This window comes from Ylistrum balloti, unplaced genomic scaffold (genome assembly GCF_031769215.1).
Source record: "Ylistrum balloti isolate Yb309-2 unplaced genomic scaffold, AGI_CSIRO_Ybal_v1 Utg369876, whole genome shotgun sequence".
Classification (NCBI taxonomy): domain Eukaryota; kingdom Metazoa; phylum Mollusca; class Bivalvia; order Pectinida; family Pectinidae; genus Ylistrum; species Ylistrum balloti.
The window spans coordinates 1,051,607-1,066,097 of NW_026782016.1; the positions used below are offsets into that span (position 1 = coordinate 1,051,607).

At 35.8% G+C, this 14,491-nt stretch overlaps 2 protein-coding genes across 2 annotated transcripts; both read right to left on the bottom strand.

Moving 5' to 3' along the window:
• Nucleotides 1-3,046: 3,046 nt before the first annotated feature.
• Nucleotides 3,047-4,114, bottom strand: LOC132546219 (carbohydrate sulfotransferase 9-like). The gene has a single exon (XM_060209928.1). The coding sequence runs from the start codon at nucleotides 4,112-4,114 to the stop codon at nucleotides 3,047-3,049; it is 1,068 nt and encodes a 355-aa protein (XP_060065911.1).
• A 4,439-nt stretch (nucleotides 4,115-8,553) lies between these two features.
• On the bottom strand, nucleotides 8,554-9,615 carry LOC132546220 (carbohydrate sulfotransferase 9-like). Its single transcript, XM_060209929.1, has one exon. It carries the CDS (start codon nucleotides 9,613-9,615, stop codon nucleotides 8,554-8,556), a length of 1,062 nt encoding a protein of 353 aa, XP_060065912.1.
• Between the last annotated feature and the right edge of the window lie 4,876 nt (nucleotides 9,616-14,491).

Here is a 14,491-nt window from a genome sequence, read left to right on the forward strand (position 1 = left end):
AAACTAAACAAAAATACCAAACAAACAATCAGATAACCGAAAACAGACAAAACCAAAAGTAAAAATAAAACAAACTTAAAACCATATATAACTTAACAATGATCTATTATTTGCTAGTAAATCAAGCTCTATACTTAGATAATATCGAATCCCAAAGGACCACCGAAGACCTGGTGGCGCGGTCCCAAATAGAATTACTGTATATTTACAGTTTTTATTAACTTCTTCTAGAGTATATCTGTTAAAAGGATATCATTACATAATAAATTTTCAAAATCATCAATTTTGTCGTTGGCTAACAAGAAAATTTGTAGTTCATATATTGGAGACATAAAATGAAAAGTACTCTAGTCATGTTGAGTTCATTTGATATAAATTTCATTACACGACACAAAGCCAAACACTCACTAACTTGACAACATGAATACTATTGCAAGAAATCATATTCTATACTATGGAAATTGTGTACCCACAAGGACTGTGGAGGACCTGGTCGCGAGGTCCCAAATAGGATCTCAAAGCTGATTTACAATTTAATAGTTAACTTGATTTATATCACTTTTCGGATCTTGATCAAATATCTAAGTAATTTTCAGTGGCCAGTGCGAATATGTAAAAACAAAGAGAAAGAAAAAAAATGAAAAAAGGCTGTCCTCTTTTTTATCCCCACGGACCCCTCTTAACATTAAATGGGCGATAAGCCAAAGCTTCTCTCACGTGTCAAGCCACGAATTATAAAAAGAGAGCGATGTTGTTTTCAATGACGATGTTGTTTTATTGTTTGAAGCTACAAATTGACCTAAATCATGCATAGCTACTGTTGGCATATTTGTTGCGATATAAACAGAATTATGTCACTGTCAGACGCTAATTAGCCATCCCTTCTGATGTCATCAGCGATTACATGACGCCCAAACATCAGAATCAAGTTTCGACATGATAATTACATCTTGGGTCAACTAGAAATCCACATTTAATTTTCATTTTTGGTTTCTCGTTTCATCTTCGAAATCATTTTGCGTTCGTCGTTCTACATATTTTGATTTTTGAAGAATTTGACACGCGATACAGTGCGATCATACATCTTCATTATACGTTACTGGAATCGGCGTAACCTGGATGGATCGTTGTCTATGTATTCGAAGAATTTTCACTTAATCTGCATACCACATTTTAATTGTATTTTGATACTTGTGCAGTTCAGAATAGACAAATGTATTGGATATTCTTCTGTAATCATCCAATATTTAGATTATGAAATTTATGGAAATCTCTGAACACCTTCAACAGAGGGCTTGACTAGGGTTGTCTTGTTCATATGTGAATATCATACAATCAATATCAGACCATATTGTAACCTATCGGGTAGGTCACGGCGATGAATAAGGATTTCAAGCTATGATGAGACTAATTTATCTCTCTATAAATCGCCGGGAAGGTGATGGTTCAATACACATCATAATGCAGCCAATTCATACAGGACATGGCATTATTGGTATAACGGGACTTCTGGGTACAAATATCTTTTTCAGAAATCATGTAGCAGTCTTTCTAACCTTAAAACGATTTTTTCCTGTAGTCGGAACAAGTGTAACATATGTAAATGTATCTAAAAATAGTCAGTGAATTTTCCAGAACTCCATTTCAATTTAGTATACAAGCTCACAATTGCAAAACAATGAAACATTTTTAAACTATCTTGGACAATATTCTGATATATAGAATACTTTTCAAAATTATGAAAAGAATGAAAAGAAAATTAGTGATTGCTTTGCTCAATATTTCGCATTTTTCGTGAAAAGGTCATTTTTCCGAGAGCAATAAAAATCTGAAGTCCTGACCTGATTCTAATGGTTGTGTTGGAGAGGGGGTGTGGGAGGGAGTAGTGAGGGTTGGCTACATATCAAATTTGAAAATGACCAAAATATAACTTCTCAAGAGACAACATCTATTTAGTACAAGTGTGTGAACGGTGTCGATTAGTTGTCAACGCTGCAGCTATTTACATGATAATATATATGAATCAAGTACAGACTACGTCACATCTTTCCAAGCTGCTGCCCTTACTTCTAGCTTCTACGTGTTATATAATCGGCCTTTTCCCAAGTGGTCACACTGCATATGAATTGTGAGCTGGACTGATCACTTATCCGCCGTGAATAAAAAAGCATCTTTGCGAAAAGTGATCTGTCTTATTAAGTAATATCTGTTCGTTTATTTAGTAAAACAAAATTACTACTGATTCTAATCTTTGTTAAAGCAGCAAACATGTAATTCAACATTTGAAATAATTTCTGTCACAAATGACTTATCAGGAAAGGTTATAGACATTATTCAATGAACCTTTTCTGTTTTTTATTTGTTTATTTCTTTATTTATTATTATTGTTATTTTCCCATAAGAGCTGGACATGTTTGATTCTCGCAGGTTACCCTGATGCTATCATTGTTGTTAACAGGTTTCTCACTTGGAAACGTAATACTGTTTACTTGGATGACAAAGATTTACATGGCGAGAGTCGTCGATGAAGCAGAAGATGCTTACTCTTCTGAAACACCAAACCTTATTCTCCTTGTACATTTCAGTAGTCTCTGTATAAATCTTTCTTTTGATCATATATATTGCCGTATTTCAAACGAAACTGTATTTGAATTATGACTCTAATATTATTTTCTTTGTTTTTATCGACACGAAATTATATTAGTTATATGTAATGTTATACGACTTCAAGCAGTACTGGATATTATTCAAGATATCTTAACAAATGATCGTAAAAACCTAGAAAACCTGATTTCGCTTCGATAAAGTAAAAAAGGAATTGAAATATCATAACAAAATGATAGAACAACTTTGAGACCAGTCTATGGAATCGTCACTTTGGAAACTTAGTTTTTTCCATTATATTTACTGGGGAAAATGTAAACATTTGTAGTCATCGCTCATTGAAAAGAAAGCGTAACGGTAATCATGCAAAACGAGTAATTGTGTGGCCAACATCAGCTATCAACAGATGTTTATTTATCAATAAAAAGCAGAAACAGTCTTTTCATGTCGGTGGATTGACATCATAATCAAACATATGAAAATCCATTTTAAACATTTCCTGGATCTGTGCAATTATTCGCCTTGGAATGTCTGCATAAGCCTTTACTAAAGCTTGTCTACGTTGATCCTTCCTCTCTACGCTGGATAGAGGGTTCGTATACATTGCTGTTAAAACAGCTTTGATGAATTCGTCAACATTAACATCGCCCTTTTCCTGAAATGATGACAATGGAAAGGAAATATTTGTTCTAATATAACCTTGTATCTTGAATGCTTCCCACATTTTCATAAAGTAGGCTAGTTTGTTACTACAGCATTGTTGCATCACATTGCGATCAATTGCCTGCCACATCGTTTCTATAACCCCCTCCATTGTTTTATTTGTACCAGATCCATGAAACATTTTCGTTAGTGTTGTTTTCATTTCCCTACTAATATTCAGTTTATCTATAATGTTCTCCGTATCTCTTGTCAGTGTCTCTTGCTTTATTACATAATTGTAATCTACATCACAAACTCTACATAAAGTGTAAACTGGACACCAGTGACGGTTGATAGATCTTCCTTGAAGAGCATTTGTGGTTACACTTTCTACAAAATCTTGGAAAGAAATGTCATATCCACATTCACCAGCATCAGTTATAAACAGCCCTTTACCTAATGAGCGCGCTAGTGATTTAGCACTTGAAGCAAATCTTAAGAGGTAGAACTTGTCTATAAATGCAGAAAAAAGTCTTGAATATGGATCTCGGGAAACGACAACACCTTTCGTCCCCAGTGATTGATGATTTGGTGATAACGATATGGTAAGTTCGTTACTTATGCCGTGTATCTTGCTCCTGGAAATGCCAAATGCTTTAGTAGCCGGTATGCCTTTATCGACAATTAAAAGCACAATAGCCCAAAATGTACTTCCGGCTTTTGCAACTTTACAAATGCTTACGTTTAGTTTCGTTGATTGGAAAAATATTGCTCGACCTTGCCAATATTTGATTTTGTATTTGTCTATCAGATCAGTTCTGTCACATCCTTTCTGCAAATGGGTGACACGATCATTCCATGCTTTCATTGTGCCTGTAGGATCGTCAGTGTAATGGGTATCCGTCTTGGTCTGATGTTGTTTGAATGCAATGTCCCTGACTGGAAGAAACAGATATAAGTGTTAATTTAAAAAATTGGCATTTGATAAAAAGTTGACTATTGACGCCATATGACGCCATTATATTATGTATTACAGGTTTGCTGCTATCATACACAAAATACTTTACTGTGATTTGCAGTGCTTAGACAAGAGGAAATCAGCAAAACAAATATCGACGAACACTGCTTTATCTTCTAAGAGACAGAAAATAGCACAGGTCGCACTAAGATTTGACAAACTGCTTTGAGGTTAAGATATGTAACACCTTCTTTACGATTGTAATGATACTTTGATATGGTTCAATGACTGCAAATCGAATATGTGAAATGATTGGTCTCTTACATTGGTACCGCAGGCACACCAAATATTAACAGGGATGTTTTATCCCGTTTTATTGGCATTGGGAAGGAAATAACAGCTTACCGTAATTCAATCAATTTACTGAAACTATTCTAATACCCAAATATTGAAATGGATTACTGATGTTAGACACAATAATCGATTTCCTCAGGATAGTATCTTATTATGATCATGGACCATCTTCAGAAAAAAAATCCGTGGAGAATAGAATATATAACCTGATATCTAGGCATTGATTTATAACACAAAAACACTTCTTAACTAGATAATATCAGTTGTACAAGACAATACTACATGTTCGTAATGACCCATCACGTTCAGAAAGGAAAGGCATTGACATGAAAGAGATAACCACACTTTAATCTCTAGTGAATCAATCATAACACATATACCGATCAATTGTGTTACAGTGCAATTAGCCATCCCCAAAATTCCCATTAGCATATCGAAAATTATTTTAATAAACTAAGGGCTTACGTGTATTTAACCCTACCTTGTTTGTCATCGAGAAATTCCCCATGTGCCGCGATAATTGAATATATATGCTACGATATCTATATAGTATATATTGATGTGACATCCCTGTTCTGTCTTTTGTATTGAAAGACCATATCTCCATCTACAAACTCATTGCTCTCGATCATCAAGCAAGATGAAGTTCTTCCTACGTAGAATACCAAAAGACACTAATACCGAAAATGGTAATGATAGTGATCAAATTAACCCTAGGGATATGCCCATATAGTTAGTAAAATGCATTTTGTTTATTTCCTTTACAATATATGTACGTCGTATTTGTATCTAATCTAATCATTTCAGTCGTGCTTCTAGATATGTTTGCGTCTTGTCTAAATTTAAATCGTGTATTTGAATTCTAGTATTTGCTTTAATAAAAAGACACAGTTTATATATACTGTAAATAGAATTATGTTACATGAAATGAATGGATCATTTACTCACCATCTTCATATTTAAGTTCACAGATATAAAAGAAACAAAATAAAATCACGGATATACATCCAACAACAGCACACCTGTATCTAGCTATCCCCATCGTATCAGACGAGACGACCAATATAATGTAGATATAGATGGTCTGTTTGACTATAATATGAAACGGTCAGCATTGGTAGTCAATCAATACAAATCACACACTGCTAAATAGAAGTATACAGAACGGGACAGTTATTTATATATATATATAATAAGATTAGACTCAAATTCGCAAACTGCAGCTCGTTGACATAGTTAATCCAAGTGGAGTTCTTGTAGTTAACTCAAGCTGTTACATTTTAAGATAAAACTAAAACGTAACCAAAGGGATTTTAGACAAATCCTATTGATAAACATATACAAGATTTAAACACATGGGGATAGTCCAAATGTACATGAAACACAAATACGTGTAGCCTAGGGAGATTGTAATTGATCACTTTATATTGATTCAGTAATCGGTTTTGGTGAGGTTTAGTGGCATCACGTGATTTTGACACATGATATCAGTCTTATGAATACCAGAGGTAAATGTGTAAGAATCAAATGCACGTGTTTTATATTCAGGGACAGATGTGCATGTGCATGTCGATTTATGACATTATTTGTATTATAACTGTAAAATAAGTATATGCCCATAAAATAAATGAAGTATTTAATCAGCCGACGATTAACGACAGAAATCTTTCATATAGCCCCCATATAACAGTTGACAGCAACCATCCATCATCATTTAGATTTCAACACTTGTCCACCATCCTTTAGATCACACCAACTGTCCACCATTCTTTAGATCACACCAACTGTCCACCATCCTTTAGATCACACCAACTGTCCACCATCCTTTAGATCACACCAACTGTCCGCCGTCCTTTAGATCACACCAACTGTCCACCGTCCTTTAGATCACACCAACTGTCCACCATCCTTTAGATCACACCAACTGTCCACCATCCTTTAGATCACACCAACTGTCCACCATTCTTTAGATCACACCAACTGTCCGCCATTCTTTAGATCACACCAACTGTCCGCCATCCTTTAGATCACACCAACTGTCCGCCATCCTTTAGATCACACCAACTGTCCGCCATCCTTTAGATCACACCAACTGTCCGCCATTCTTTAGATCACACCAACTGTCCGCCATCCTTTAGATCACACCAACTGTCCGCCATCCTTTAGATCACACCAACTGTCCACCATCCTTTAGATCACACCAACTGTCCACCATCCTTTAGATCACACCAACTGTCCGCCATTCTTTAGATCACACCAACTGTCCGCCATTCTTTAGATCACACCAACTGTCCGCCATCCTTTAGATCACACCAACTGTCCGCCATCCTTTAGATCACACCAACTGTCCGCCATCCTTTAGATCACACCAACTGTCCGCCATTCTTTAGATCACACCAACTGTCCGCCATCCTTTAGATCACACCAACTGTCCGCCATCCTTTAGATCACACCAACTGTCCACCATTCTTTAGATCACACCAACTGTCCACCATCCTTTAGATCACACCAACTGTCCACCATTCTTTAGATCACACCAACTGTCCACCATCCTTTAGATCACACCAACTGTCCATCATCCTTTAGATCACACCAACTGTCCACCATCCTTTAGATCACACCAACTGTCCACCATCCTTTAGATCACATCAACTGTCCACCATCCTTTAGATCACACCAACTGTCCACCATCGTTTAGATCACACCAACTGTCCATCATCCGTTAGATCACACCAACTGTCCACCATCCTTTAGATCACACCAACTGTCCACCATCCTTTAGATCACACCAACTGTCCACCATCCTTTAGATCACACCAACTGTCCACCATCCTTTAGATCACACCAACTGTCCACCATCCTTTGATCACACCAACTGTCCACCATCCTTTAGATCACACCAACTTTCCATCATCCTTTAGATCACACCAACTGTCCACCATCCTTTAGATTACACCAACTGTCCACCATCCTTTAGATCACATCAACTGTCCACCATCCTTTAGATCACACCAACTGTCCACCATCCTTTAGATCACACCAACTGTCCATCATCCGTTAGATCACACCAACTGTCCACCATCCTTTAGATCACACCAACTGTCCACCATTCTTTAGATCACACCAACTGCCCACCATCCTTTAGATCACACCAACTGTCGACCATCCTTTAGATCACACCAACTGTCCACCATCCTTTAGATCACACCAACTGTCCGCCATCCTTTAGATCACACCAACTGTCCACCATCCTTTAGATCACACCAACTGTCCGCCATCCTTTAGATCACACCAACTGTCCACCATCCTTTAGATCACACCAACTGTCCGCCATCCTTTAGATCACACCAACTGCCCACCATCCTTTAGATCACACCAACCGTCCATCATCCGTTAGATCAAATCACTTGAAAATGATCAATTAAATTATATTTTCACTGTATGACATTCTAAAGACGTATCCTTACTAAAGATTTTTGTGTATTACCAGCTCATGAACTGCCAACGGTATAAGAATACCGAAAGCTCTCCGTAAGTTAGAGATAAGTGTCCAAGCACAGTGCTACTAAGCAATTGTTTTGGTCCTGACAGTTACTGTATGATACTAACCTTTTGGAGTACCAAGATTTTTGCGGAGTAAAAAATAAATCAAAGTACCGAAAGTACTGAAAGGCTAAACGTATTGAAAAATGTTCACAAATAACCGCTAAGCTATATTACTTTCCCCATACTCCTACACTTTGGAGCCAAGATCGGTAAATTTTGTCTGAAAGGCCGTCGCAATAGGCTATTCGTATTGAGAACGTTTAGTCTAAAAACAGAAAGATACAAACTTTATTTTAGAACATGCCGCAATCAACACTTTGTTTGAAACCTTGATTAATAAGAGTGAGACATTAATGTACATATTTGAATGTCTTTCTTTTCAGGAATTATGTTATTACAAGGTAAAACCTTTTCCGTCCTATTCAGTAGTAATCCTTTTATAACAATATTTAGGTAGGTGGATCAATATCATAATTAAACAAATCAAAATCCATTTTATACATTTGCTGGATCTGAGCTATGATTCGTCTAGGCATGTCTGCATAAGCCTTAACTAAAGCTCGTCTACGTTGATCCTTCCTCTCCACGCTGGATAGAGGGTTCGTATACATTTCGTCTAAAATAGCTTTGGTGAAGCCATCGACGTTGACATTGCTACTCTCCTGAAATGATAATGGAAATTCTGCATCCGTTCTGATATAACCTTGTAATTTAAACCCGTCCCATAAGTTCATGGCAAAGGCGAGTTTGTTGCTACAAGACTTTTTCATCAAAGGAGTATCAAAATCACTCCACATTGTTTTTAAGACTACTTCAATCGGTTTCTTAGAATCAGATCCATGAAACAATTTCCACAGAGTTGCTTTTATTTCTGTAGTGGTCTTTAACTTTCCAATGATGTACTCCGTGTCTCGAGTTAATGTTTCTTGTTGTATAATGTATTGATACCCTATATCACAGGCTTTACACATTGTGTAAATAGGACCCCAATGTCGGTCTATGTGTCCCCCTCGCAATCCATTTTTAGTTTCTTTATCCACAAACTCATGAAAGCTGATGTCAAAGCCGCACGGTCCCGCTTTCGTCATTGACAATCCTTTTTGCAATGAATTCGCTAAATTATTAGAATATTCGACATTTCTTAGTAGAAAGATTTTGTCTACGAAAGCAGAGTATAATCTTGCATACGGATCTCGAGAAACAACAATTCGGCTGGACTTCAATAACTCGTTATTGGACTGGACACGTTCCCCTTTAACCTTGTAATGTATTTCATGCCTTGGCGTGTTAAGTATACGTTCAGCTGATAAAGGTGTTTCTAGCATTAGAAACAATATAGCCCAAAGCGTACTACCAGCTTTGGGTACTTCACAAATACTAAAGTGATATTTTTTGAAGTATAGCAATTCTGTTTGACTTTGTCTGTTTTTAATAATGTATTTGTTCCTCTCCTCAGTCTTCTCACAGCCCTTCCTCAGGTGCTGAGTTCGCTCAGCAAATATTTTCTCCATCTTCATCGAGCTAACCTCTCTGTAATTGCGGCCCGACTGAACTTTCCTGTCTGAAAATAACAACATTTAAAGCTTAGAGGATGACATCGTTTGTGAATATTATTGCACACTGTGACTATGTACAACATATACTGTGAATATAGCTGTGCCATTTTGTGTATATGATTGTCTGTGAAATGTAACGTGAATACTTGAATTATTGTATTTTGCATATAATGTAAATATTTGTATGATTGCATATACATTCTGGTAATGAACACGTATTTAGTGAGTATTTGTGTTCTGATGAGTATTTCGATCTAAGAGTTTCTTATCAAGATGAGTTAATTGCCAAATACACATGTTAATCAGATACTCACATAGCGCTGTAAATATTCCGAAGTTGTAGTAAAGAAGGCCCAAAGATACCGTGGTATACACGACGTAAAGAAAACGCATCTTCTTCATTTGGTTATTTAGATAAAACACTGAAACGACTGCCAACTATTTTGGTGTGTACTGAACCAAATGAGCTATGCTGTTTTTTTTTCTAATAATAAGTTCGGAAAAGAAGACAGTGTCATTTTGTGTTTAAGGCCATGCCTATTTGTTTTTTTTGTTACTCAGAGTAAATGAGTAGTGGATAAACCATATAAGACGGTTAAAGTATCATAGAATATGCACCAATGTGTTCACTTCTTTCAAATAGTGTAGTGGAAACTTTGACATTTTAAAATATGCCTTTTATTCACTAAGAATGTTTGCTACATGTTTGCCAGGATACAAGTTGGAAGTTGCTGCCATGTCTGCTTGGATGTTCTGATGTCACCACTCCACCGAATTCTACAGTTTTCAGATCCAACTAACAATTTTTCGAATTCTTTAAAATAAAGTAAAGAAATAAAAAAAAGTTTAACACTAATAATGAAATTCAGATTCGTTAGGGTCAATATCAGCACAACAAAGTTTCTTCCCATTTTAAACGGCTGTATTTTCTACATCTAGCAGAACTGATAATATTAAACGGCACCGCTATACACTCTGTGATAGTGATAGCGAAAGGGTAATAATAGTGTCACTGCTAATAATATGGTATAGATGGGAACACAAGCATGGGACTCCTTTTAATTCTTTTTGGATGAAGTTAATAAAACATCTCAGAATCTGTCAATCTAGCGATAAGAATTATGAAATTATCTTAGTATTACCTTTTTACGCGGTATAAATACGTATGCATATCGTTACAACTTGTTTCCAATTTCTTTATTTCAAATAATGTATGTTTAAGACGCTTTCTCGCGTTTAATCAAATTATATACAAATTTTCTAAGAATTGGTTCACATACATAAATGTATATATCATGATTTGGATACTGGATAACAAATCTCACTTTTGAGTGGCTAGGATAGGAATTAAGTATCAAAATTTGAAGTCCAAAGTTTTCCAAAAAAAGTAGTAGAGGTGACATTTTGATTGAAGTACATGTCTAATGTCTTATAACCACCAAAAACGGCATCCACTGCATTGTAGTTAACAACATATGGCCTAGAATGTTTAGTCGTTCTTCAGGTACGTATTTGGTGCCCTATTGCCGTGATGTTATCGTTTAACATGATGTGCTTGTTTGCCGTTAGGCTGCTAATTTAAGATTCTACAATTAAAATATATGTACATGCTTTGAAAAAAAATGATGTTCGTATGCCCGAAAGTTGTTTTCACATATCTGAAATATCTAATGTTAATGACCGTAAGGTAGAAGTCGCTGAAGGCTATACTTAGGTTGACTACGGAAAGGTGATATTTTAGATAACTTCATTTACCCAGGACTTCCATTATGGCAAGCTTGTAACACTTATAAGTGTAAAATTAAAACTAAACCATACATTAGTCATGTAATTTTTTTCCCCGAAAAATCTTATATAGGAACCAATTCCAGCCCCAGGTGAAACGTACAAAAATCTTAGACGGAGACAAATGCTACAATCCGGTGAAACACAGACAAAACTTAGATTGGGATAAATTCGGCCAGCAGGTAAGGTAAACGAATCAAACAGAAGAAATATTATCATATAAATCTACACGTAATAACAGCGAAATAAACACATATACATTAGCAATATTCATGAACTGCACGATTCAAAGGAAAAATATGTTTCTTCTTTACACTGAAAAAATCATAAATAGTGATTTATCTAATATTAAAGCATAAGACAAGAAATATACCGTTCTCTGATATCGTTAATGATACTAAAAGAGAGAACATCTTATCTTCTTTGATAATATGGACACAGTAGAGAATTATATATATATATTTATATTACAAAGTTGATATTCTCAATGTCCGAAAATCGTCTAGCCAAGACTTACTATAACTGCCCCACCATCATATCACCACGATTTTCATATGAATGGCGAGGATGCATATATTTATATACATGTATATCTAAAACAGCAGATATGTCAGAATTAACTTTACTATAAAATATAGAAAAAATGTTCCGGATCAATATCACAAATACCGGGACTTATACACACAAATCATTCAATAAAATCTCAAATGTTTACCGAGATGTTCTTTTTAGGCTAAACGTACTCCGTACGCATAGCCTATTGCGACGGCCTTTCCTGGCCTTCTCATTGGCTAAAATATCGAAAAGAGTTAGAGCCCTCTAGCGGCAATTTTCTGTGTAAATGATGCCGCGATCTTTCAAATCGCTATTTTAAAAGCCTCCAAAATTAGTTTTTAAATAAGAATACGAATTACTATATATTTCAGTGTGGTTGAACTATTGATAAATTCTGAACAATATATTTTACGGAATTCTCGACATGACGTAAGCGTACAGAACACTGTACGTGCGAGTTGGCGCCATGATAAGAAGCTAGTCTGGGGGCTTGGTTTGAATTATCAACTAACAGCACTTATAAACAAACAAAACTTACAAGCAGAACATCAATTTTGCTTTAATCCTTGACTTTGTGGCGAGATCGTCTTAATATATAACATCACTTTACCTCATTAGACGTCACAATATTGGACTGTTCGTCCCACGCGCACACCCGCCGATATGACACTTTTTCAGGTTTTTCACACCCACCGCCATGACACTTTTTTTCAAGTTTACTACTTTCCTCAACCACGAATATAATTACAATACGTAAGGACTATTACTTTGCAATATATTTATATATATACGGACGGTTTGAATTGCTATTTTATTGACTTGTGTGTGTGTGTGTGTGTGTGTGTGTGTGTGTGTGTGTGTGTGTGTGTGAACCTAGAACTATGCTAATATCAATAGCATACTTCGTTTCATTAGCTTACAGTATAATTTTGGTGATAATTTCTGCTATATGTTGGTTTCAACCGGTATACATTTCTTTTCTTTGAAGAGAAGTATATATCAATATCTATATAGTATAAAGTTTAAATGTGGAGGGCAAAATCAATGTGCCATTATTAACTCAAGTCGTAACATTATTGTCCATATGCTGTTGCCAAGCAAAGCTCAATGGATACAGTCCATCGCTCCCGTCCGTAACGAGTTAAGGTCTTTTTTTTTAATGTTGTCCTGACAACCATATAACTCAAAGGCTTAGTTTGTTGATCAAGCTCGCGTATCGCTCGATCTAAGTATTTGTTTGCTACAAAACTGATCAATGACCTATACTAATAACAATTTTGTTGCCATGGTGATATTGATCGGTTTTGCATTTTCAAATCATCCTAAAGTTACCGTGAAAAATCATCAAATCTGTACAATGTAAATTACTATGCTAGCTGAACCTCAGAGAAATCCTAAATCCATTATATAGTACATCGTCCGAGTCACTATTAATGTCACTCAGACTGATCAAATTATCGACCGTCAATAGTTCTTTCTTGCACAAGCGTTTCCTGACTAAACTCTTCAACGCTTTCAGAAAATTGTTCTTGATGGAATCCTTTATTGACGTGAATTCTGTGCTGACTTAATGCCATACATCCCGGTTGACACGACAGAATGAGAAGCTTCAGATTCCAAAAGTTTATTTACATATAAGGCCACGTGGATGGGACTCGCCGGCAGAGTAGAAAAAAAAATGAAATCTACTACCTCCTTTCTCTCACATCATGTTTCTCGACCCTATGTCTTCAAAACCGACTAGAAGATCAATGCGAAATGTAAATGTGCTGATTATCCAAAACTGATGTTGTTTCTCTTCCGAAAGATGTAACATCTACATGTCACAGACTTTTACATTCTTTAAGATACCCATACAATTTTAATTTTCGCACCGTGTCACAAACCAACGTTGATGGGGACACTTGCCAATCGTTAAACCCCACCTGTATCTTTATTGTAAGAAACAGTTAGTGGTCTTACTTAACTACATCTCTACAAAGTGGGGTTGTCTCGTGAGGACTTCTTATGGGACAAATTGTCACATTGGTATTGTTCCGACATTGGAAGTTTCAGTCGTCCAAAACTTTGGTAAAATTGACGTCACCTTTCTGGCGCTAATAGCTTAATATATTGTCCAGTCGCCATTGTCTTGGGATAATACAATTTCGACTTTGTCTACCGATCAAGTTTTAGTAACGTACATGTTTTATAAGTAGAACATTGAAATTAACGTAAAGAAAAGAGGTATGTTCTCATGATATTGCAAAAGAAAGTACTTGTAGAAGGCCTACTCTGTTTTTAAAAGAAATACGAAACACGTATTTTAAGATCATACTTTGCCTATTAAAAGAAAATGAATGAAAATTAAAACATTTCTCAAATTTCATATTCCAACAAAAAAAGAGTTACAAATGTGTCGCAAATATGCATTTGTATAAACATATTAAGTCATTTAAAATAAATAATTACATATGTATACGAGTCGACTATTGATTTATATTATTGTCAG

Coding starts and splice junctions, on each gene's coding strand:
- LOC132546219 (XM_060209928.1), bottom strand. CDS start 4,114: ATGAAAGCATGGAATGATCGTGTCACCCATTTGCAGAAAGGATGTGAC.
- LOC132546220 (XM_060209929.1), bottom strand. CDS start 9,615: ATGGAGAAAATATTTGCTGAGCGAACTCAGCACCTGAGGAAGGGCTGT.